At 55.0% G+C, this 25,669-nt stretch overlaps 3 protein-coding genes across 3 annotated transcripts; 2 read left to right on the top strand and 1 right to left on the bottom strand.

Annotated features, from left to right (window-relative positions):
• Window positions 1-6,655: 6,655 nt before the first annotated feature.
• ColSpa_00893 (glucan synthesis regulatory protein) lies at window positions 6,656-8,408 on the top strand (the record flags this gene model as incomplete). The annotated part of the gene is made up of 3 exons (XM_049267105.1): window positions 6,656-6,666; window positions 6,754-6,806; window positions 6,988-8,408. 3 exons carry the CDS (start codon window positions 6,656-6,658, stop codon window positions 8,406-8,408), a joined length of 1,485 nt encoding a protein of 494 aa, XP_049123062.1.
• A 1,452-nt stretch (window positions 8,409-9,860) lies between these two features.
• Window positions 9,861-10,536, top strand: ColSpa_00892 (vacuolar protein sorting-associated protein 8; the record flags this gene model as incomplete). Its single annotated transcript, XM_049267104.1, has 2 exons — window positions 9,861-9,953; window positions 10,114-10,536. The coding sequence occupies 2 exons, from the start codon at window positions 9,861-9,863 to the stop codon at window positions 10,534-10,536; spliced, it is 516 nt and encodes a 171-aa protein (XP_049123061.1).
• Window positions 10,537-23,576: 13,040 nt separating this feature from the next.
• ColSpa_00891 (uncharacterized protein) lies at window positions 23,577-23,756 on the bottom strand (the record flags this gene model as incomplete). Its single annotated transcript, XM_049267103.1, has 1 exon — window positions 23,577-23,756. One exon carries the CDS (start codon window positions 23,754-23,756, stop codon window positions 23,577-23,579), a length of 180 nt encoding a protein of 59 aa, XP_049123060.1.
• Window positions 23,757-25,669: the final 1,913 nt, after the last annotated feature.

The raw sequence follows: 25,669 nt of genomic DNA, 5'->3' as shown, positions 1-25,669 counted from the left end.
CATACACTTCCGTCATGATTCTTGAGCTCATGGATACTCGAGCAGCGAAGCCACGAGTGCGCCGCGTCAAGCTGCACATGCCGGGCCGCACATCGGCCGATAAGGGTGTGAAGCTCCTGCAGGCGTTTTGAAACATGCCGCAATTGGCTTTCTGAGGGCAGTCATTGTCGCCCTCGCGTTTGTTGCCACTTTGTGTGAATGGTTCCCCGTCAGCCACTCAAGCTTAGAATGGGGGTCAGCGGAAGCTCTCTGATAGGTGATGTAAGTGGACGTTGGCTGGTAACCTGGGTAACATGACCCGAGAGGCCGTGCAGGAGGCGACTGCGGCCGTGGCGGGCCGAACAGCTCTGGCAGCTTATCATGTCGCTCCCTCCACGCATGTCCCCCCGACGCGGGGGAGGACAGGCGCACCCGTTCGACGGTGTCACCAAGTTCCCGTCCGGCCATGGGGGGAGGCTGGTTCGTCCTTGGAAGAATGGCCATCAGAGAATGCTGTTCGCATCCGCACAAGAGACCGTCACACATGCCTACGAGGGAAGACCAACGCTCGGTTGCTGGAAGTCTTTTGTGTTTTTTGTGTGATTCGGCTGCCGATTTATTCTTAGCAAGCACCAGGCTGGGTTCCACGAGGTGGGCGAGAACGGTCTCCGATCAGCCACGAGCGGCCGCGTCGTAATGACGCGCCGTGCCTGTCAGCGGGAGAGAATACCATGTTTGACGGCATGCATAACGGGAAACGAGATGTCGGACATGTCAGGCTGCGCCAATCGTCTGCGGCTGTTACTGGCAAAAGGTTGGTGTCTATTACATATGTACATGTACACTGTGACAAGGTGGAGATGAAGGATCAGCAGTGCATGAGAGCACGCCGATAGTTCGCTCTCTGCTGGCTTCCAAGACTTGTCGCCTGGTGAAGTTTGGCTTTCCATGGCTCGATGGTGGCTTGGAGGCGCGAGTCCAACACACCGCCTTCGGTTCGGGTTTTTTCGCCAGTATTGCATTTGAGCGTCGTTTGCTCGATACTTTCGTACTTGCCCAAGTACGAAAACATTATATTGAGTGTTGAGTCTGGGGCAGAGCTATAGGGCAGTGAAGAATAGTCCCCTGCTAAAGCTCTTGTGAAGCTACTCTTGCTTCAGTCTAAGCGCCTGGAATGACAGAAATGCCGATGCTGTGTCTAAGCCGAAGATTAATTTGGCTTTCTTAACACCGTCTCTAACAGAGGCGCGACATAGCCAAATGTATCGCATTGGGTTTGTCTTCTTCTAGCAAACCCACGCCGCTTCAGTGCAACCTAGACGAGGCTGTTCGTGACAACGCCTGTTCCGGGGTCAAGCAGATATGTCGGGATGGCCGAGCGAACGGGCGGCGAACAGACCTCGGGAATCCCCACAAGGGTCACATCATCCCGAACCCGTCACAGCTTGCGAACACTCTTTCCAAGCAGAACATCGTCTCAACTACCCCACGTGATGTTGCGCAACGTTGAAGTCTCGCCTATTCGTCCGAAATTGGTATCTTTGTAGGGCTGTCTAGTTTTAACCCGCCAAAATCGAGCTACATACTTCGATGCCCGCTCGGTCGTGCCATGACGCTGGACGTTCTTGCATGACGCGCTCGGCCAGTTTCGACGGTGCGAAAGCGGCTGCTTCCGTTTTCCCTGCATCGTCGAGAGACATTCTACAGCAGCAGATTAACGGGGTTCGATAGGGTTGCGACACCGACCGGTACTCGGCGGCCCTGTCTAGGCCCGAGCTGCGGCGTGCGGCTCCGTCTACAACCCGCGACTCAACGACCGGCAGCAACACGTAAGCTAGATGTATAGACTTCCATTTCGTGTTTCGACAGCGAGGTAGACAGTGCTTCTTTTAACCCCCGCGTATCCGCGTCACATCCGCCCATGATTTGTCAAATACGTTTGTTGCGTGAATGTAACATCCAGAGGGCTCACATGGGCCGCGCCCAGTGATGGCGCACACACAGTATCGACAGCGCGTATGGATGCAACCAGCCGATCGGCCCATGGGAGACAAAGCTTATAGCGGCAGCTGGTGGATAGCCAAGGACTCCAAGAAAAGCTGCCAGGCGGACAGGCGGGTAGGCGGGTTAGTCCTTGAGCTCGAGAACGATATCGGGGTTTCCAGCCGAAAACCAATGGTGATGGGAACAGCAAATGAGCAGTGGCACCATGTGGGGCGAATTGAAGCTTAAGCCACACCCAAATTGCACCGCACGTCGTTGGCCGTTCTCGAGTTTTCGAGATGGCAAGTCCAGGGTGTAGACGCTGCTTTCCGTTTCAAGACGGAGTCATGGTGCTGCTGTGAAGCTGGTGAGAGGCTTAGGGGACCAGCGATAGTCGCCCCAGCAATCGAACTCTCTAGATGATGCTAGCCAGACGCCTAAGATCCCATGCCATAAAGCGATCACGGGGTAGAATCTGTCTCAATATGAGAAGCTCCAAAAGCTTCTCGATTCGTCAATGTGCTTCTCTGGGACCTGTGGCGATTTAAGTGCAGCGATGAGGGCATCAGACTGCAAGGATGAGCGGCATTATGTCGATCGCAACAGGAAAAGAAAAAAGAAAAAAACCACCAAGGAGGAGGATCTGCAACGACAGAACTGAATTCTGGGCCAGAGATCTTCCCGATACTGGCATTAGAACCTAAGCTAATGAATAATGACTTGTACAGTTGAATGTCCGACTTGGGTATCGGTCATCCCGTAGCTTACCTGGATATCACACAGAGTGGGACCGCCTTCTGTTGGCAGTTGACAAAGCCCCAGGTCAAGGCGGGACGAAAGCCCATCCGACAGGGGTTCAACTGACGACCGTTCGTCGCGAATGTGTGACAGCGAGAGGCATTCGAACGTGTGCGCAAATGGAAGGTGCAAAGCCTCAGCCGTCCATCAAGACGACGTAGACTTGGGATGACGCGAATGACATTTCAACTAGAGAACCGCCCAAGTTCGATATTCCTTGTCGTAGACGGGGGTTCGAGGGACAGGAATAGACGCCTCAGCATGATCCGTCGGATGGGTTTAGCCGTTTTGGCCGTTTGCCGTCGCGGATTTATTCGGTCGCCCACGCGGGCGGAATCCGCTGCCAGCTTCCAGGTTGCTTCCTCAGCAGGCAATTGCCAGCTGAAAAGTCCTGACACAAACAAGACTATCAGTTGGGACGTCGCGCGCTAGGCCTTAAGCGGTTAAGAAATGTGGCAACTAAACCCATGTCGCGAAATCGCAAATGCCCGGGACCGAACGATTCAAAACAGCAGCAACAGCGTAGAGGAAGCTGCACAGGGGGAAGAAAAAGAAATAAAAAGAAAATTCAAGAAACGTTGGCCAGTCAAATGGCGAAGCACGGATGCCACACGAAACTGCCGCCGACTCTCTTGCCTTTGCGCTAGTGTAGCCTCCTCTTCGCTCTCCCCACCAATCTCTGGCTACCTTAGCACTGGCTTCCGTCCCCCTCCTCATCGAGCTTGCAAAGTATTCGGTCGAGATAGCGCGCAGCCGCCGCCAGCGTCCGGCCGTTGGCTGCTCGTCGCCGTGCGCAACGTCGGGGTGACGTTCCTAATGCAGAGCAACCTCTAGCGGCGCATCGCGCTGCATCTGCAACTGCATCCACGAGCTCCAGCGGCCGTTGTCGCACAGGCTTTGCATTACCTCCAAGCCGGGCGCACCAGCATCCCACTCGCCCTTCACCCCCAAATTACACTTCTGTCGCAAACGAAAAGAAGGCCAGGGTGGCTTAACTTGAAGAGATTGACGGCAATGTTCTGATGTGAGGGGAGGGTGGTCGAACTCGGCACTCATCTCGAGCCCTGCATGTTTCAAGATCTTTTCGGTTGGTCCGTGAGGCAAGTTGGCAATTGAGCAAACAGAAGCGAGCGACCACCATATCCAGGGTTCTGCTGGCCCAGGAGCTGTTTCGGACGGCAGGCGGTGGAGGGAACGGTTGAACGTAGACGGGGAATGTTTCTCCTCTTTCACCGGTTCGTGGAACTCGTCTAGAAGACGGACGCTTTCCTTGTCCTTTGTGTGTGTCCCTCTGTTTCTTCATCTGGTTCATGTCCGAGACCTTCGGTCCAGCGGCCCTCGGGGCTTGGGGCTAGCATATCAAATGGAAAAGGCCAAGCCATGTTCCGTGGAGCTTGGGGGCGGCACATGAAGTACCCCCATCGACGGTAATCAGAGTTGGAGATGAGGACAATTGATGCGGTCCAGGGGGTGGAAACCCGACCAAGCCTGCTGGAAATGAGAATGGCATGCGCTCGAGAGGGGAAACGAATCGCCCATCTAATTGCGGTTTATGCTCTTTGTTTGATGGCGAAGGGTGCATGTGTGGATGTGCCGTTGTGTGCAACCCTGGCAATGGTAAATTCTTGTCGGCCAGGCCGCTGGACAACTCCCAAAACAGGAGAGCTGAGAGGGACCCTGGAGGCAGCCGTTTTGGCTGAGATCATCGGCATACAATGAGGACCCTCCTCCTTCTCCTCCTGATTAACACCTCGGGCTCCAGTTGATGCAGCGGGACGAAAAGAAACGGGCTGTCGTGTGGCGTCTTAGGTGGTTACCCTGTGCTGAGACTTGTTGGAGTGGAGAGTTGCAAGTATTTCTCTATCAGTTCCCGCTACTTATTCCTTTAGTCAGGGGTCTCGGCAGCAACTACAGTACAACCAGCGCCGTTCCTGAGCCGCGACGACACCACCTCACCATGACTTTTAAAGCCCACTCCTACTCCCACTCGCCCGCCTTGTCCTCGGCGCGTTCTCTCTAGCGGCCTTTGCGCGCCTGGCACGTTCACAAGGCCCCGCCATCCCTGTCTCTAATCTTTTTGCCCGTGGCCCCCGGCAGTTCCTGGGCACAAGTATCTCGGCACGGTATCCCCTATGGCAAGATACGTCCAGACCAAAGACAGCTACCAAAGCGACTCGCCTCCTCAAAAAAGACGGTAAATTGGGGGGGGATCCAATCCCATCTCGTCCAACCCACCCCCTTCCCGAAAGCCCCCTTCCTCACGCCGCGTAATAGTCTGAGCCATGAGCAATGATCTCACGACCGTCTGCCTGCTGGCATCGAATCACGGAAGACCGACACCCACTCAATGCGCGAATCTCCGAGTCCCTTTTTTGCCAATTTACCAGATTCGCTCAATTGCTGATGGTGAAAGGCTGGGCGGCCGTCCCATCCCCCCTCCCCCCCCCGGAGCCCAAAGTTTGAATCCTACCTAGCTTTGCCATTATCATCCCGCCGTTACAGTGACTGAACAAAGGCTACCCAGCTTTTGCTAGTGCCAAGCATGTACAGTACTGTACCCCGACGACTACAGCTATACGTGAGTGCAATTAGAGTGATTGATGTGCAGCTGCGTATCGTATCGTATCGTATGCACTCCAATGTGGTCGCATTCGCCCGTCGCAATGCTCCTGCAGATCCAACCAAGCTTATCATCATCATCATCCATCTTGACATTGCTGCCAACTTTTCTTCCCGTCCTGCTGCCCTGCTTCAGTTTTTCCTCTTCTCTTCTTCATCTCCCCTCTGTCGTTGCCTGGCCTCCTCACGCCAAAACCCACTCGCTTCCATCACCGACCTCACCGACACTCGCTCGCTTTCGCGCCGCCAAAGTCTCACTCACTCTCACCTTACCCTCTCCTCGGGAATAGCCCGCCGAAGCAGCGTCCCGTCTTGTCTCTCGCTGTCTCTTGTCTAGGGTCGCCCACGACACCACTTGCTTTTCGTCTTGGTTGGTCTTTAGTCTTTTTGCTCACTACGGCAAGGAAGGCACCAGTTGATATTTTTAATGAGAAAGGAGAGACCGGGGGCCCCCCTTCTCTCCTAAACCGTTCTGAAAGTCCCACACTTTTACTCGACCTCCCCCTCCCTCTTCCACGCCCACCGTCCTTCCTCGCCTCTTTCTGGCTCTCGACGGGGCCCCCTTCCTTCCCCTGGAGTGCCACAGCCCACGCCGCTACCCACCAGACCTAAGGACTGGACCAGAACGTCGTCCACCTCACCTCGCCCTGTCGTGCTGGCTCCTCTGCAAATACCTGGTGAACTCTGAGGTACCAAGGTACTGCACTGCTTTCCGCTACGTTGCACTGCGAGCTACTGCTGCGCTCGCCCTTATCCAATCCTCCTCACCCCCGACTAGGCACAGTGGAAGCGCGACGGGTTCACTACGCCATCGTCCCCAACTCTAAAAATTACACGCTCCGTCAGACATAAACACACAATCCAACCCTCGCGGCCCGCCCCTGACCTGACCGCGCTCTTTCGGAATCATACTCCCTCTCTCAACTCCCGATTCACTGCTCAGGCTTCATACTCGCGCTGTGTGTCGTCCTCTACCCATTTTCCCCATTGCAAGTCGACAGTTCGTCGTGGTCGAGCATCTTCCCCCCAACCCAACTCAAGGGGACCCCCATCGAGGACATTTCTCATCCGTCTTTGACGAATCCGCCGTTACCCCTAACTTAAACGCCAACGACCAAAGGGGGAAATCGGTCTTCTTCAACCCCCCGACCTTCACTGCCCTTTCCTTATTTTTCGCACAACCGCAACCGGCCGATCGCGTCCTTTTTTTTTTCTTCCTCAGTCCCGGAGCAGTATCATTGTCTTGTCAAATCGGCCAAGGGCCCCATCGCCAATCATGGCGTCTTCGTACGTTGACAACCAATCCTCGTTGCTGTTCAGTCCCCTCTTCTTGGGACGCAAAGGAGGGCCGAGACACTAACTTTGCGATGACAGTTTCGGTGCAGCTTTCCGCTCTCTCTGGCACGATCTGACCAGCTACGACCGACGTACGTTTGGACAACTTGGCAAACGAGGTTTTTCCATCATCAGACTGACGTATCTTAGACTCTACCGTTGACTCCCCCCACCGAACCGGTCGACACGTTCCCCTGAATCGCCAGAGTGGCATCCTAACCTCCGTCGCGACTGCCTCCGAATCGCGTGCCGATGTTTCCTCCCCCTTCACAGAGGACTACAACAGGTTCTCCCGCGAGAACAGCTACCAAGGTGGTGGCATGCCCTACACCCCGACCAGCCCCAACCCTTCAGCGCCCTACTCTCCCGGTCTCAGGTCTCAATCTGCCCGACGCGAGAGCCAGCACGACGGCTTCGAGCTGCAAAGTCCAGGAGATGTTCCCATGCAGTCCTTTCAGGATGGCTCTCCTCCTCCCCCTCCCGTCTCCCATTCGTGGAAGAAGATCGACTCATGGGCCGAGGAGCACTATCCTGAGCTGTGGGACCAGCTCTGCGAGGGCTGTACCGACAACGATCTCAACGAGTTGGAGCATCAACTGGACTGCTCTCTCCCCCTCGACGTAAGAGATTCATTGATGATTCACGACGGTCAAGAACGACTGGGAATGCCCACCGGCATCATTTTTGGCTCCATGCTGCTCGACTGCGAGGAGATTGTTCAGGAATGGGATCAGTGGCGCAAGGTCAACCAAGAATTCCTCTCAGAAGCGGCCTACGCCAGGCCCGCCGCTCTGCCCAAGGCTCTCGGCAGCAGCAACCAGGCCTCTTCTTCCAAGACACCGGCCTCGCCCGCTGCCGCGAACAACGGCTCGTGGCGCCAGGACCTCATCGCTCGCCAGGAGAGCGTCCCTCCCAACGCCATTCAGCGCTCGTACGCCCACCCAGCTTGGATTCCCCTGGTGCGCGACTGGGGCGGAAACAACCTGGCTGTGGATCTCGCTCCTGGCCCCAATGGAAGATGGGGACAAATTGTTCTCTTTGGCCGCGACTACGATACCAAGTACGTCATTGCTCGTTCTTGGGCCCACTTCCTTGCCATGGTTGCAGACGACCTCTCCAGCGGCAAGTGGTTCGTGGACGAGGAGACCAATGAGCTCAAGTTGCGGGAATTTAAGGAGACGCGTGTTGAGCCTCCCTACTTCGGCATCCTGCGATGGCGCATGGACCAGAAGTACGGCCGTAGAGTCGCGAAGCGCAAGTCGGTCGTTCCCACCAACAGAGCTGGATCTCCGGCCGGATCTGGCGCCAATTCTCCATACTCGAGTCCGACGGCAACCGAGCCCAACGGTGAACAGCGAGGACGATCGATGCAGCGACTAGGAGGCACTTCTCCGGTGTCCAGCCCCATCCGCCCTGGCTACGGAAAGTCCAGTCCCCTTGCACGAGTGGCCGAAGAAACCCCCCTGCCGGAGCTGCAGACCAACGGTCTCAAGCCGACGAAGCTTGTCGAAGTCGAAACCCCCCGGCCGAGCGAAGACAACGGCAAGGGTTCGCGCGTGTCACTCTTGTCGCACGTCGAAACCGCCGAGGGCGAGGGCAAGGAGAACCAGAACCCCGCCGGCAAGACAAACGGCAAGGCCAATGGCAAGCAGCCTGAGGTGTCGGAGGAGCCGATGAAGGAGATCGAGATTTAGAAGGTGTGCAAAACTGGATACGACAGCACGACGATACGGTTTCCCCTATTCTCGGAGCCTTGTTACGCAACAAGGCTCGTCTTACAGCAAAACATCGGCGTTTGAGGCGTCCGTGGCTCTAATCATCATGAGAGGACGTCCGCAGGGGGTCATACAACATTGAAAACTTTTTTTTATCGAGCATCAGGGAACACGGCGGCTGGGCTTTTTTTGAAAGTCTCTTTTCTACTCTTTTTTTTCTTTCTCTCTTTGGGCTCTCTCTGGAAAGGGAAAGAGCCGGAACCGGAATACATCGAGTGGACCTCTTCTCCATTCCGAATATTCTGCAGCCTATGGACATAGCTGCGTGGATACGTACATTTGCACCAACCTGTGTAGTCAGCACATCTCGGGCGGCGGCTCGGCCGTTGTCCAGACAGAGCTTGCAGACCATGGTCTCCTGGGGGAGATGTATGAGACGACAATCTCGCGGGCTGGTGATGGCAGGCGTGCCAGTAATTGTTAGTGTACTATTAAGGGTCTTTTGTCTACTTTTTTATCTCAAGCGCTCCGAGGCATGGGCGTAGGTAGGATTAGTCCTCAATACAGGTCGGCCGTGACGGCCTGGGCCAAACCGTATTCTTCAGTGCCCCCTTGTCGTTGTGAGTACAGATTGACCTTCCGCCCGCGTACGTGAGCTCGGGGTGCGGCAGGCATTCCCCTCATTTCCTCGTATTGCGTGCCACAGTGACCGATTCGTATTTGCGGGGGTGCCCAACGGGGGTGAGAAGGAGCCTAGAACATCACAAAAGCCCGGTCCGCACCGATCGGATCTACGGCCGAGGATCCACGCCGTGTCTTTGTGTATCATCTCGTTTATGGGTCCGGGCTTGGGTAAGTCGAGGCAAGGGATGAAGTCGAGACGGAAGTTGGTGATGAGGAGTCAGTAGCGGAGCTTTTCACCAACCATTACATTCGAATCAAATGCCCCAACTCTCGCTACTACGCTTGCAAAGAGCCATCAATTGTTGATGATTGGAACCTAGACAACGTAGTTTACCTCATCCGGGGTGTCGTTGATGGCCCATATGCCCCAAGGCGCAATGAGATGATTGAGCACGTGACCCAAGGTCACGTGAGATGACACAGCTCTGGAACAGGGATCAGGTGGTGGGACTCTGACGCCTCAGCTGTGCCGGATCAACGTCAAGGCGGCCAACATCCGGACCTTCGTCACCTCCAGCCTTACACCGAGCAACCAACGACCGCCGACGACCACGCCGGCCGAACCACATCCTCCGTAATCCCAATCACGACACAACACAGTCTGCGTGCCGTGCAGCCGCAGCTTCGCCTCTTGTCTAGGAGCACGCAACAACCCCCAAGTGCCCAAACGAACCGTCCGCGACGGTCGCCGACTATAGCTGCCTACCTCGCCCACCTACCCACCCGCCCGACACCACACACGCAGCCATGGAGGAGGACCGCCTCTGGAAGTTCCGCAAGCCGGAATGGCTGAACAGCGTCTGGGCACGCAACTTTGGCGTCTACGGCGCCGGAGCTCTGGTAAGCTTCCCTTTCCTGTTCCCCTCGGGTCCCGTCCATTGTCAGGGCACGTTTGACGTAGCTGCTCGCTGCCTTGTCCAACCCCTCCTCCATCCTCCGGTTCCTCAAGGAACCATACTCGGAAAACCAGCTAACACTCGTCTTTTTCTCTCCCTCCCAGTTCTCCATCGCATTCTACGTCATGCTCGACTCGGCCGTCTGGTCCAAATCGGCTAAGAACGGCTCCGACACGCACATCACCTTTGTCGACTGGCTGCCCCTCATCTTCTCGTCGCTGGGCATGCTCATCATCAACTCGGTCGAGAAGGCGCGGCTGTCCGCGGACAGCTTCTCGTACAGCGGCAACGGCGTGGCGTGGAAGGCGCGCGTCGTGCTGTTCCTCGGCTTCGCGGCGCTCGCGGGCGGCATGGCGGGCGGCGTCACCGTCTTCGTGCTCAAGTTCGTCGTGCAGGACGTCGGCATGCCGGCGCTCGGCATGGGCATCGAGAACGTTGTGGCCAACGCGCTGGTCGGCCTGAGCAGCGTCGTGCTCTGGGTTAGCCAGAACATGGAGGACGAGTACAGCTACAACCTTGCTCTGTAAAAGGGGGGCTTTCCTGCGGCTGTCGGGATTGATTCCTGGGAGGGCTCGGAAGCCCATTGGACATTGGGGCGACAACGGATGGTTTGGGAGCGGGGAGGGAAGATTGTAGGAATCGGGACGATGAGTGGCGGACGTGTAATTATAACACTAGGAACTCCGGGGCGTACGGGTTTGACGTTGGCGGCAGGGCACTAGTATACAGTTCTTATGTGAGCCTTCTTTCGAGGTCTTTTGATTGCTTCTTCACTTCAACGGTTTACTACGTGCCAGTAACCTCCGTTAGGCTCGTCGGAGCCTGGATCACCGTCTGGAATCATGCTGTTGTTCTGTTCAGGTATCACCATGACATCGTGGAGACTGGCTGGAGAGGCAAGAACTTGACGGTCGATCCTAGCTGTTGTGAGTCAACCCAAACTGAGCCACTGGAACTGGGAGGAGGGATTACTCGGATCTTGAGCTTTGGACCGCCGCCGAGCGCTTGGTCGGGTGTTGCACATTTGTATAGAGCATTGGCTAAAGTTCTAAAGATGAACTCAACAACGGGCATGGAACGTGCTCATCAGTCGAGGGAAACTATACTCAGGGAACGATCGCTATGCTCCCGTTGGTTCTTCAAGGTGCGATTCAATCCTGTAACCTGTCTGGGAACGGCACGGGAACGTCTTGCTTTGCTGCTTCAGGCGCTGATGTCCGAATCTTGCTTGTCCCTATACCAGAATACGTGCACAGCGGCGATCTGAGGCAGCGAAGACGAAGCCAGGTTTGGAAGGGCTCGGGCCAACGTTGCGCTCTCATCTTATGGCGTAGCCCCGGCAAGTGGAAACGTTCCCAGCTCCATGGCCAAGGTCGTACGGTTATACCGGAGAGGCTTCGTATAGGGATCAGCAAGGATTTACTTACAGGGGCCCAGTAACCGCAACGTCAACCATGGCCTTTATTTCACGATCAACGTTTCCATCTGTTTGCTGAAGTACAGATACTGAGAGATCAGTGTTTGGAAGTAGACGGGAAGGCACATCAGGCAGTCCACGGACTGCAACCCCGGAGCTCTTTAAAGGTCGGCTTGTTTAAAAATGCGGCCAACTGCTGTCACTCAACGTTTCAACGCATACTTGCTTTCCCGTCTGATTCTGCACATAAACGTGTGCGGGTTACTATCAACGAGTCTTCGAACCGGTCTTCTTCTGGACTCGTACTTCACGAGCTTGATTTACTGTGACGAAAAGGTTTCTATCACGGCTTTCCAATGGCATTGGAACGAAGCTCTAAAGAGGATATTGTGTTCAGACTCTGCGAAGAGCGGAATTGCCCTTGCCCGTTCCTCGGGGTCTGGTTATTACTGGCGTATTCAGATACGGATCCGCCAATTATGAGGACGGGAAGCTCCGGCTAAGACTCAGTCGTCATTGGACCGACATGGCCCGAAGCCTTCATATAGAGGATATAGTACATGAGCTCGTGTACACCGACCCAATCTCGCATTTGCACTGATATTTCCCACGGTTGCCTGTAATTCTTTCATGTTCGGGACGTAGTCTTTCTATATAACACATCGAGATGTTACAACAGACTCGGAGAAGCCGTGTTTCCCGCTGGTTTATATAAAGTATTTCCGAAATGTAGAGCAGAATTTCCTGTCTGGGAGGGCTGATTCCGTTATTGAAACAAATGGCCTAGGTGTGTCTACTTTCCGTGAAGCCTCTGTTAGACTACCTACCATGACTTAAGCGTTGCGTATCTTTTAGCCATTCTCCTCTAACATCTTCTCTTATCCGTTGGATACATATTTGAGTATGAGTACCAGTCAGACGAAGAGCAACACTGACGAACAAAAAAAAAAAAAGCCTTACTGGTATGGCATCGAAACAATATACAGAGCAAGATAAATTCGATCTCAGGGATTAAGTAAGGGCTTAGTTCCAGAGGTTTCCGAATATTTGAAAAACCAGGACCGTGTGTTAGCGTACAACCCCAGAAATAGCAAATGGACGAGGACTTCTCTTTTATGGTGGGGGGTTTTCCCCCCACAAAGTATCATCCTGTTCTTCTCAAGACTCAGACATCTAGATTCTAGTGCTCTCCTATTACCCTGGGCAACAACGATTCGACGACAAAAACGAATACCAGTCTACCTCATACGTGGTCGATGCTGTCTCGATTCGAGGAGAAACGCATCGTTCTACGACAACCAGACAACTGTACGCGTAATCACTTTCTGTTCTGATACTGCGCTCACCAACTTGTCTTGGCCTCGCAAACCAACAGCAAAGCCACAGCCGGAATTCATGTATCAAAATGTGAGGCTCCAGCTTGAGGCAAAGCCTTCCGCGCAGAACGTATATAGCGGTGTGCGTTGTCGTATCGTGGTCATTTCTTCAGAGCACTGAATAGGGGTCGACGACAGCCAACTATGGCGGAGTCGTCAGTGTTGCAGTAAGATGTCCAGGTGCTTTTCTCTGGAGACAAGAACACACTCGCTAAACTGGCTTCGGTCTGACTGCTTTCCAATACCACTTCCTGATTCTCGGTACCCGGGATGCATTTGACAACATATACGGACCGACCAGAGACAACGAGGAGACGTGATCAATGGCTACTTGGCAGATTATAATCAGTAACCATTGACACACAGCATGGCACCGTCTCGGCCGAATGCCTCGGTGAAGCTGTTTGCGTGTCCCGTCTCCAACCATATTACAATTCTCATCGGTCCTGCCAGGGAGATACAAGACGGCCGAGTCCTCTTATTTAAAGAGAACCGCGAGCAGGTTCCGGCACACGCAGTAACCCTCGGACTAGGCGAAAGTATTGGCCGAATTTCCGATGACCAATGATCATAGTCAACATCGTGGCTTTGGTGCTCGCCCTGAAGCAGGATGACAAGCCCACGTACCTAAAGCGGACAGTTCACAAAGAAGACGAGTAGAATATGGCATAGAAACATCCCGAGAAGATTTGCCAACTCGCAATAAGTCACGTCACCTACAACATGGACGCCGACATGAAGAGGCCGAGAACGAGTTCAACACCGCCTCGTCAGTCTCATCACCAAAAGCCCCCCAGTCCATCCCCCCAACGGCCACCGCAACACTGAACGCGATGCCCTCCCTCACTTCCCAGCTCTTTCACCCCCGGAGAACTGCAGCCTGCACCTCCGTTTTCTAACTACTCGAGTCTACCACAAGACCCCCAAGCCCGATGGCGTCTTTTTGGCGTCCCGTTCTCTCAGGGGCTCAATCCGCAGCGCAGTTGAACCGCGCGGCCAACAGCGAGGCGGGCAACGCGCGTCGTGAGATGAAATTTGCCCGTTGCAAGAGAAGAGAGACTGTAAATCGACCCGCACTGGCCAGAGCAAGCCTTGCGCCCAGCCGTAGAGTCGGCGCCTAAGCCCCCCACCCCCCCTGAGGGTTAGGAAGGAGAACTGTATCATACAGCCTAGAGGAAGGAAGATGGTACCTGGCGATGGATGTTGAAGAGAAGTGTGTGACTATCCCTGAGACAGGCTTAGGCGGAAGGTGACATATTATTGACCCGTAAAGGTCTTATTAGTTAATTGCTCTAGCTGATCCCAGACACAATCCGAGGTAACATGGCCTTACACTTGCAGAGCATCATTATATCCACCGCTTCTTTGACGGGGTAGGCCTCCGCCACTCGTTTTCTTGCTGTTCCAACCGAATCCTCCCTAATACAGTTCCTCGACGAGTCCATTGCCCCCTATTCATCGCCCAGACCGGCTGCTATAGACGGCCCATCGAGGCTTCGTCATGACTGATGATGCACTCGCTTCCCAGTCACAGCCGCCTTGAAGGCAGGGATTCATCACACCAGCCAGTAGAGCCAGTACCATAAGTCTAATGCGCCGCATTACACCCGAAAACCACACAGCTACCGCGGCCCGGCCCGGCCAAGTAATTCAGAGTCCCGGTGACGGAACGTTGGGCAACGATGCCGGCCCGAATCAGCCCCCAACTACATACGCCCATAAACACGCTCAGACCTCAGGCATGTTGAGTGCCCCTGGATCTGGCAAGACAACGGATCCCATCCGACTCGACCAAAAGCGACGCAGAAGGAAAGAAAAAAGAGCCAAAAGCTCGGAAGAATTCCAGAACCCGGTCAACCAAAACGCCAGACACTTGTCTCAAAGAAAAATGACGGTAAGGTAGCAAAACCGCTATAGGCTTGTAACACAGAAAGCAGAGCCAGTGTCTCGTCCAAAAACTCGGTCAACAATCTAGCGGTGTATGGGAAAAGGGGGAATTTGTTGGGACAAACGGAAAAAAACAAAAAAAAAAAAAAAAGCCTTTCTACACACTTTTCGCCGCCTGTCCATCGGCAGCCCGTCCGTCGGTGAGCCACGGTCAACGGTTGTGCACCGACAATAGGGCAGGAAGATTTGCCGAACAGACGTGCAGGAGCTTGAAACTTTGCGCCGAGAAGGATTTTTTTGTCTCGCGCTCCTGGGCCGGCAGAACCGCCCGTCATCGACAGGTAGTATTACTAACCCCCTAGACCCGGGAGCCGCCTCCTTCTGTCGATCCTGTTGGGCGGGAGATGTGCCCTTTGGGTCAGCGGGCATATGCTTGAGTAGGCTTGCTGTGAGGTGCCACGACAAGACGCGGCTTGTAGGCGGCGACGACTGCGTCTGCGAAGCACGTGGAAGGGCCTCATTCAGTCGACACCTGACTTGCCTATGCCTCCTTGATCAGCACTACGCGTCGCCTTTCCTGGTCAACGTCCCTCGTGTCGCGACAGACGATCGGGCTCGTTTGATGACTCTGGCATGAATGGGCGGTCCCTTTCGGGTCTCACCGGTGTCTGGTGGAGAGTCAACCGCTCACGAACCTAGAACCAATGTCAATTGCCGCACCATAGGGCCAGACCAAAAGTCAATGGACGGAATAGCTGAAGATTCCACAGCGAGTGAAACAAGAAGCCACCGGGAGGAGTTGCTGGCACCATCTGAACGGGGCGCTACAGCTGGTTCCCGGAAAGGCTGATAGCGCACTGCAACGAGGCTTCTTTGAGGCAACTCGATGATGCAGGTGAATGAAACATCTCTGTGGTTGTGACACAGAGCTCTGCAGCACAGCATCCCAGCGTGAGCAGAGCAAACACACCATGCCGGCCTGTATCGCACCGGTGCAAGGGTCGATTGGGTGGTGGTGATACGGGTTTAGCTCAGCATGCAGGTCGACCAAAGTGGACGAGGCACAGCAACTCGCAGGCAACTAGTCAGCGTTGGTTGCTCCGGATATTCTCATACAAGCCTGTAGCTGAATCTTTGTAGTGGCAGGCTCGTCGTACCTACGGCAGGACTGGCGATCTCCGAGAGTCTGTAGCCGATAAGACTGGTTTGATTCCTGCAAGATGCTTTGCCAGGGACAAGATCACCGACAGGTCGTACGATTCGAGCCAATGCCGGGCCTCGTGCGTATAATCCGCAAGGGAGCATTAATGATGATAGGAGTTAAAGAGAAAGAGGAGCCCTAGTCTTGCCGTCAGATGATGTGAGTTGGTGCATGATTGCAACACCGAGTTGGTGTGTACATTCTAAGGAGCTTCGGCAGCTTGGCCACCATCAATTGTGATAGAATTTTCCAATAGTAAGATGCATGTACCTGGCTGAAGATCGAGCACCTAATACAGCAAGGTAACCTAGCAGAGAGGCCCTTGCGAGCTTGAACGAAATGGGATTCGAGACCAGCCTCTGGTTGGAGGGTTGCCGCGTAAGGGATCGTCCACAGAGGGGGTAGAGGGAAGCCGCTTTGCTCCTGGATGGACCGGAGATCGTAAACACTGACGTTGCATCTGCTAGCCCACTAGACTGCCCTACCTCGTTCGCAACTGTTGGAGAGTCACATCTGACGCATGCCGTCAGAATAGTATTATTCCGTCTGATATGCTTCCGCACGCCTTGCTAGCGGTGGTCGGTGAGGAAGCAAAGACCGCTCCGTGGTCCAAGCGGAGACAAGGATACGCACACCGAATATCTCGGTGACCACGGGAGATGTATTGAGGAATGTCAGGATGTCGAAGTCCAGCCTCAAAGGCCGCTGCTGGGGATTGATTTATGCCAGCCCAGACGGAGTTTCTGATCATTGAACACTTGCTTGGTGAGTTCTAATTCAAGCAGTTGACACTCAGACACTCAGGTTGAGTAGAGATCGCGGGATGACCACGTTGTTGCGATGCGGCGATTTGAAGGAGTCTGGTAGTATTATCGGCAAAGCTATAGCCGAGCTTGGTTTTGTAAATAGACGACTGTGATGCCTACCGCTGGTGTATAGTCACAAAGGTGGAGAAACCAATTCTTCGCTAACATGTAGAAAATGAGAGGCGACTCCGACTTGACCTTCCCTACGTCTTCAGCCAGCCGCAGGTGTGTGCAGGGGACATTGGTGTGAGAACCTTTCGCCTCAGAGTGACATGGAGCTGAGCCTGCAACGTTGACGTTTGGATCGAGGAAGTGCGAAGAAGATACCTGTCAGCAAGTAACAGTTGATATCACATGCTGTCATCCGAAGCGGTGCTCCTCGCGTCAGGTTTGTTTCCGTGGTATTCGCGCTCACGCATTGTAATGACCTCTTCTCCACCCGCTTGGCAGCATTTTGCAAGCCTACGAGTACGGCCATCCTAGGTAACTGGTGACTCGAAGTGAGTCTTCGCTGCCAGTACGGGCCCCTCACCGATGAGAAATCGGTCCAGAATTGTGGGTAAGGTCGGGGATGATTCGACATCCTTTCCGCACACAAAGCGGCATTGGCCCCATAGAAATGTTGCGGCTGCAGGCGGCCGTTGCAACTTGGCATATCCATGGTAGAAGGAAGAGGTCTGGTGACGAACGGCCCAATGGCGAGGGCCACAAAGGAGGCCTTGACCGGTCCGATGCCCGTGCCGCAGACAAGCTAGCGATTCGGGTCTCTAGTTTCTGCAGCTGGAGCAGGATGGATTGAGATCTCTCCACCTGCAACCAAGAGAGGGTGTGACGCGAGGGAGCAGCAGCAGCATCGCTGAGTGAACGACAACGCGCCTTTCTATCTTGAATTATGCCTTCCTTTTCGCGCACCGCTCTGTTCTGGCGCATTTGAGTCTCCACTCATCAAGCGTGTGACACGGGGTTCGGCCAGGTGCATTCGGTCTTGGCCCACAAAGAAGGGTAGATCTAGGTTGACGGTGCCCGGAGATAATTGAATGATACCCGGGGAGTTATGGCGGCTGTAGGGTTAAGGAGGCGGACCGGCGTGACAACACCACTGTTGTCGAATATCTCTTTTCTTACCATTCCCCAGCGGGTAAGCTGGAGATATTTCAGCAGAGATATCTGAGTGTGTGTGTGTGTGCGTGTGTGCGTGTGTGTAGCAAGATACCACGTTGAAGGAGAGCCACGCGGAGGACGACCAGCTTTCATGGAGCGCTTACCGTTCGTTGAGTGCGGCATGCCATGTGCCATAACGTCGAACCCACGGCGCCCTTCCGTTCGCTGATGGAGGCAAAGTAGGTTGGCGGCAGGACGAAGGAAATGCTAGGGCCATGCGGCTGCGGCGAGAGGAACGCCGTGACGAGACGTAGTGCATTACCGTTCGGCTCAGGGATTCGCAGAAGGGCCTAGGCAGGCCAGCCAACGGGTGCGTGAGTGACAGGGGCCAGACATGGGAACTCGCACGCGGCGTTCCAACGACAAGCTCCGTCTGTGCGTCTCAACCAACAGGAATGGAGCCCCCTTCTCCCCCCAACGATGCCCTGCAGGCCTTGGATGCAAGTCAGGCAAGGCCGTGATGAAGCGCATACACGCATCCAGACGTAGGGTATGTGCGGATACGCAGCAAGCAGGTAGGTACTCTGACCTTTGAGGGCTCACGTGGCCGCGAAAAAAAAACAACAAAAAACCATCGGATCGGACGTATCAGGTAGATGCACAACCCAACACGAAGGTAGAATCGGCGTCGGTGGCGGGCCAGCCACGGTAGCCGGACGATGATCGGCCCAGTCGTTGCGCAATCCGAATGTAACTTTGAGCGCGAACTCGTGGTTGCCAGTTAATACCGCACCGCAGCGGCGGGTTCATTCGACAGATGTGCGGCAACAGTAGCTAGACTAGACCAGACCAGACCAGACCAAGCCGGCTGGTCGACCAGTTCAAGCGACAAGCACGGCTCCAGGGACAAGCCAACGCCAGTAGCGACTGAGACACCGCGGATTAGTCATGATGGCCCGCGGGTCTTCAATAACATGCTTAATGCCATACAAAGGGCTAGCCAGCCAGACAGGACGGCGAAGGGACAAGGTGCGTCATGGTCTCTCATAAGGCAGGGTCTGCTGGTCCTTTGCGATACGATGTCCGTGGCAATGACCTCAGCCCAGCTGGAGGGTTCCTCGCGACGTACATAAGGGAGAAGGATGGTGCGCTACTGAGAGATTGCGGCTTATGTGAGGCTAGATCTCATCCACCCACATTTGTAGTCCCCCAAAAGTAGCTCACGTTGTCCGCACATCGGAGGTTTCAGTTCGGCAGAAGCAAGGCACCGGGTGCAGACTGGGTGCCGGGGCGGCGGGGTCGCCGGCGGTGGATATTGGACGGTGGACATTGGACATTAGACAATGCTGGGTTGAGAAGGGAGGTTTACGTGTATGATGCTGAACAACGGCCAGAAGCTAAACACCATGCCGGCGTGGTAGAAAGTGTCCAATTCTCAGGTCCGATATGTTGATGTTGTGGAGAGCAGCTGGTGGAGAAGAGAAAAGGTTCAGACGTTACCGCCTTGGCGACGACACTGATGATGGTAAACTCCTGCTACCTACACTAGTGTGTCACTGCTAGTTTGGTGCCTCAACAACCAGCTTCGTATTGGCCGGCAGTGGCAGCCCCAGATATCCAGAGTGGGCAACGAGAGTTGATGAGTCGCTGGCCGCATGGGGGTTCACATTGCCTAGGAAGTTTGGGTAGTGCGCACCGGCCGGTCTAGATCGAGTCCCCTTCTTCGGCGGGTGCTGCACTTTAAGAGTGGAAGCCGCGTACAGAGGGAGTTTGGAATCAATGGCTTGACCGGCGTGCGTCCCCTTCTCACGTCGGGTTGGACTCGCTTGTTGAAATGGCCGGGTTCGATACAATAAGGGATGGCCGTAAAAGAAGCAAGAGGAGCAGCGGGAGCCACGCGAAGAAAAATGATCAGATGCTGCTGACCTCTCGTGGCCCAGGTGAACCTAAAATCCGTCATTAGCGTCGCATGAAAAGGTCATGAGACCTGTTTGTATCCAGAAAAAGACAGACCGAACCCTGGGGCTGCGGCGCAGGACGGGTCAGGTAGAGGGGTACCTTTGTTAACAGTTCCCACAGCACAATCCACAACACTTCAGGCGCAACTTGCCTTGCAAGCCCGCAGCCCGCAGCCCGCCGTGCAGCCGCAGGTGAGAGGGAGGTGAGCTCTATCCACTGCCCAGTCCATGTCTGTCGTCTGTGAGCCCTCCAGTGTCTTCCCCCCCCTTCCCAAGTTCCCGCCGTCAGGCTAGGCCCTGCCATTGGATGACATTCTGTCGCAGGCGTGTCTAACCGTTTCCGGGCGAGGCACGTCACATGCTTCGAGAGCTTAGGTAATGTCCATTTCTCAGGCCGGCCTTACCATACCAACACTCGATTATGGGGCACGTGGACAGGGGCCCATGAACCAAGAACAACGTGACCAGAAGAAGTCTCCAAAGAGTCGGGGGCTGAGAGGGTCAACCATCAAACCGAACAAACGGACGGAAATAGTCACATCGTTATTTGCTGAGGTCCGATACCTATGGTGGCCAAGAGGCTCAAGAACCGATGCGGCTCAAGCCTGCATGATTCAACGACGCAGGTCCTCGTCCAGCCAGCCCGTGGAGTCATTCTCGATGCTGCCATTGTTTCTGCTGCTGCAAGGTTTGGGCGCACGTTCCGTTGAAACTCGAGGCCCAAACAAGGAGCCGGAGCTTGGACTGGCCATGACTTGGAAGCCACCCGCGAAGATCGAGGTGTTGGATACGCTGGCCCACGTCTGCGAAGCACTGCATCGAGAACCAAGAGCGTGGCATCGGTGGCTGCTAAAACAGGACAGCGCACCTGCTTACCTGTGACCGGTAGCTATTCCGGTACCGATGCTCTTGTAACAATTAGACAGACGTTGGACGAAAGTCGACCACCGTTGTCGTTGGACTCGTCTGCGACGGCCACCAATTATTAGTCGGACGAATGAATGCAATGCCTGTTCAAACTCAATGGCTTTGGCCCCCCTCCTTCCTCGAATAGTCCAAACCCACACATCATCAAGTCGACCTGCCGCTCCTGACTGTTGACAGCTTTCACCTATTGTTTGCAGAGTCCTACGCCACGCTGCCCGGTTCTCCATCGCACCGCCTGCATCTCGATTCCAACGGAGAAACCAAATCGGGGGTGGGATCCTGCCACATATATTACAAACCGCCCGCGCAGCAACCCCCCCCCCCCCCCCCCACTTGGCTCTGACCAACTAGGTATGCGTTGGACGGGATTGGCGTCGAGTCTTGCCTCCATCAACCACTTGGTTTCCGGCGACCTGACGGATGGTTTCTGCGCTACCTCTGGCTTTGGAGAAACACCAAGATGTCGGGCTCCACCCCTACCACCAGACGCCCCTCCCTCAACGAGACGCGAGCCACAACGACTCCTCCTCCTGGGCTCAAAGCCCCGCACTTGGCCGTCTCCTCCACACAGAGGCACGTCGTCATAGGACCTTTGAACAAGTCTCTTTGGCGGGGTTGGGGACATTGCAAGGAGGGGGGTCCAGAAGACTAGGAGCCAGAACAGACGCAGAGTCTCCGTTTCCAGAGCTGAAGAGTCCACAATCGGTTGGCGAGAGTCTTTCAACTCCATCAACGGGCGAGGAGCGCGATTGCTTGCTTTGCCCGTTTCTTACCACGTCCTTGGTTACCAGTCGATAGCAGAGCACACACCACTGTCGGGCAAGCCACGGGAGCTCTGACCAGTGTTGACGCTCCAGCTCTATCCCTCCCCATCCCGCCAGCCCTCCCTCCTCCTTCTCGAGTCTCGGCGAGGTTCAACCCAGCGAGTGCATCCCTGCTCGTGCATTTCAAGACAGTCGAGCAAAACGTCAGAAACCATTGGGGCGCGTGCGACTCCATCCGAGTGCAGAACATGCGCTGCGGGCGAACACCAATATCAAAAGAAGCCAAACACAAAAATTCTCTTCCCATCCAGCGGTAAGACCGGGGGTCTGCAACTTGGCTGCACTGGTGGCTATGCTTTCTCATCTGTCCGCAGCCCGGTTTGAGAGACGTTGTCGGCAACTGGTCTAGGCCACACTAGCATCGGCAAAGCTGTGCATGCTCTGTCTTCCGTGTGTGAACGCAGGCAAGGCATAACTGACTCAGCGTCCTATGTCTGAGAATCTTTGCCACGAACCGTGGGACTCAACCGTAGAGGGAGCTATGATAAAAAACAAGCAGACGAGATGGCACTGCAGAGATGGCACTGCACCGCCAAAAAAAACCAAAAAAAACCAAAAAAAAAAAACCAGCACTCGTCCATAGTGGTGCATTCCTATATTTCACCGGGACGATTCCGTCTACGATGGGCGGAGTGTCCAGCGGCTGTCGGAGGTGGCGATACCCAACCCTGTGGTCCTGCAGCTGTCTTGACGCTACTTTGGTCTTTGGATCTGGGAGACTCGCTGCAAACTTATATCTATGTACCAGGGATAGCCTGTCAGAAGCGTGCAGGGCCGATCCCAATGGCGTCCTCCTTCCTCTTGCTTATTTGTAGTAGGCCAATGAGTGCAAGGAGAAAGTCAAAACCAAACACTCGGTCAAAGAGCAACGGACTGGCACGAGTGAAAGCGGGCAGCAGGTCCAGTGTCGACGGAGGTTAGCCTTTGGGACCGGAGCGGAGGGAAAACGTCGTTCAGGGTGGAGGAACCGCGCGAGTATTGGACCCTGCAGGATCGGGGCCGCTCAGCAGGTCGGCGGCCCTCGAGCTCGAAGCGCATTGGTGCTTGGTTAGTGTGTGCCACAGGTACTCATGTCGACTGTCGGCTGGCGTCTTGCAGTACTGGGCCGGTACGCATGGAAGACCCAGCTGGTCAGCTGGCCGAAAGGTACCCGACAGTACCTTGGCGAATGACAGTGGCCTTCGTGTGGATGTTGGTGGACACGGCCCGTCGTGACCTAAGGCACGGCAGACGTGGGATCAAGACTGGAGAGTCAGCAAACGGGAAGAACCAGCTGCCATGAGGTAGAGTGAAGGATTCTCGTGAAGATCAGAAGCACTTCAAAACAGCTAGGGGAAACAAGAAAGAAGAGAAGGGGAAAGAAGAGGAAAAGAAAAGAAAACAAAAGAAGAGGAAAAGAAAAGAAAACAAAAGAAGAGAAAAAGCAGAGGAAAAGACGCTGAAGTAGAACGCATGGGCTGGTAGATGGTCGTTCAGGGAAAAAGGCAGTTGCTGCCACAAGAGCCCCAGCCTATGTTCGGCCTCTCCTGTCATGGGATACATCGACCAGCATCTTCCTTCATCACCTGCTTGTGGCAAAAATTGTCGATGACAGAGATGCAACCCGAGCATCTGCGTTGGTGAAGATAGCCGGTAGGTACATAGGAAAAGTAGGAGCATCTTGCCTCGGGCACCAGCAATAGCTCGCACCTGCAGAAAATACATTGCGATTTGAGAACCCAAAGACTCTCTTCCTGTCAGGTAGGCACGCAGACGCGTACGACCTCACGTCGAGACGACAGCGACAGGCACAGGCCCGGCAAGTAAGGTGAGGTGTAGCGTAGTGCCACCCCCCAGTCGACGCAGAGGTACGTACCGACCTGATCTCCTGGTGTTTGCTTCCCTTGTTGTCCAGGTTGGCAGGACCTGGGAAAGTGCTTGACAGCAGCTAGCAGCAATAACAGCATGAGCGTCCATTGGGTTTTTGACTTCCGCTTGCCGAGTTTTAGCGCCTGCCTCCCCGTCTCAAAATGAGCACATGAGCAAGCCTGGTGCAGCGGGTCCTTGTCTAGAGGGGACGACGATGAAAGGCTAACCGGCCGAGCCAGTCAAGCAGTGTCCCGCCGTTGCTCTGGTCTCCTTCTGCATGTCTCGCCCGCCGAATTTCGATCCCGACGTCGTCGAGGACCAGGACCTGGACGTGAGCTGTACTGGCTCTTGCAGGTCGTGCATGTGCACCGGCCTGCGCTTGTCGAGGTTGAATTCGCGCATCCTGTCTCTGAGTTTTGGGCCAACTTGACTTTTTTTCGTCTCAATGTGATTCAGGGCCCTGTGCAGCACCGACGATGATGCGTGGCTGTCTTTGTTGGTGGTCCGAGAGAGAGGAGAGAAGGGAGAAGAACGACGCCTCCACTGTCTTGCTGACCGTTGAGTGTCTGTCTGAGTGACCTGACTTGGCTTGTGCCGACTCGAGGTGAATCATATTGTCCTCTTTCCCATCATTCATGTTAGGTATTGGTTCTGCCCCTGAGCGGTGCACCTCGTGTCTCGAGCTCAAGCAACGGCCTTGTTCAGAAACATACCGACGCGACTTGCTCGGTGGATCATCTCGCGAATCTGCATTGAGTTGAGGCCGACTCAACGAATTGACGATCTGCAGCCCAATACCACCTCCGACCCCAAACCCAAGAAGCTACCTACAGTACAGAGTACCGGCCACCACGTTCCCTTTGGGCTCCGCCTTGCCTCGCCTTGCCTTGCCTTGCCGTGCCCGTACCGCACTCGTAGCCCATCCATACTTCCCGGCACCTCGAGAACGGCGCGCCGGCCTGCCCTGTTCCATACCCTGGACTGGGCCTCCGCCGCCCACTCTCAGTCGCCTCCGCACGGTTTGCTCTCTCTCTCTCAAACCGACACCCTCGCCTCCTGGCAACATGCTATGAATAACCTTAGCTATTTTCCACTGTTGTAGCTGTTAGATGTCATGGATGTATATCGGTCGAAGAAGCCGTGCTGGAGCAGCCCGTTTTACTCAGCCCTTGGGTTTTTGCAACTCGGGAACAAGAACCAGGAGAAGCAAGAAAGCCGGGAACAGAGGAGAAAGGGGCGCGTAGCATCACTTGCTTTGAGAGCATCCTACGGTTGACAGCTCGACACACGGGAAAGGGAAAGGACGTTCATCGGGGATTGGCCGGAATATCCTGATGGGATTGTAGAGGAGCAGCAGCAGCAGCACGACGACTTCTTTTCCTGTGGCTATCCTTTTCCATGCTCTACGCTTTTTTGTATCTCTATTATTTCTAATTACCGACTGCCTTACCTACTGCTCTCCCCTCTCTCACACCCCCTGGACCAGTTAGTAATTGGACTTGGGACGCACTCCGTCATTCCTTGTCCAGCTGCGCGCGCTAGTCTGCCCTGCCGTGTGGTCCGCGAGGCCTCAAGTCCAAAAGAACAAGAAGCACGAGCCACCCCGGTTGCCCCTCTTTGCAAAGTACCTCCCTACCTCTCCTGCTCTTCTCCTGCCTTGGCCTCGTAGCCCAGTACTTCATCCCTCCACCACCGTCCACGTCTTTCCCACCACAGGAGCCAACCCACCTCGCGCTTCTCTAAACGGCGTGACAACATCCTCCTTCTCCCACCTCTCGGGTACCCGAACTTGTGCATCGCTTTTCCTCTGCCCTTTTCCTCTCTCACAAACGGCTTCCGCTGTCGATATCCCTCGTCTAAAAAAAAAAAAGCCCACGCAGAGTTGTTGACGACCCTCCATCTCGCCCCGTCCTCGCTCGAACCGATTCGCCTCTGAACCCACGATCTCGTCTCTGTTCTCGCTTGGACAACAGCTGTCTCGGTCCAGCCACCCAAACAGAGCAGCCAGCGCCTCTGCTCCGTTCCTCTCTTCCCACTCCCACTGCAATTTGCAGCCACCGCAGCTACTTGGAAGACAAGAGGTTCCCCTCCCGCTCTCCCGCTCTCATCCTCTCCTCTCATCTCGTCTCTTTCTGCAAATCCCGCCTCTGTGGACAATCGCCAGTCCTTGTGAGTAATTCTTGTCCTCCTCATCCCAACCCCACCGACCTACCCTGCCTGTGTTGCACGGGGGCAGAAACATCACGATCCTTGAGCTTGGTCGGCCTGCCCCTCAGCGACGTGCTGTGCCGTCATCACCACATTCCCCCCCTTCC

This window comes from Colletotrichum spaethianum, assembly GCF_022836535.1.
Source record: "Colletotrichum spaethianum MAFF 239500 DNA, contig02, whole genome shotgun sequence".
Taxonomy (NCBI): Eukaryota; Fungi; Ascomycota; class Sordariomycetes; order Glomerellales; family Glomerellaceae; genus Colletotrichum; species Colletotrichum spaethianum.
Note: the sequence above shows the minus strand (reverse complement) of the source record. Positions and strands in the feature narration are given on the sequence as shown.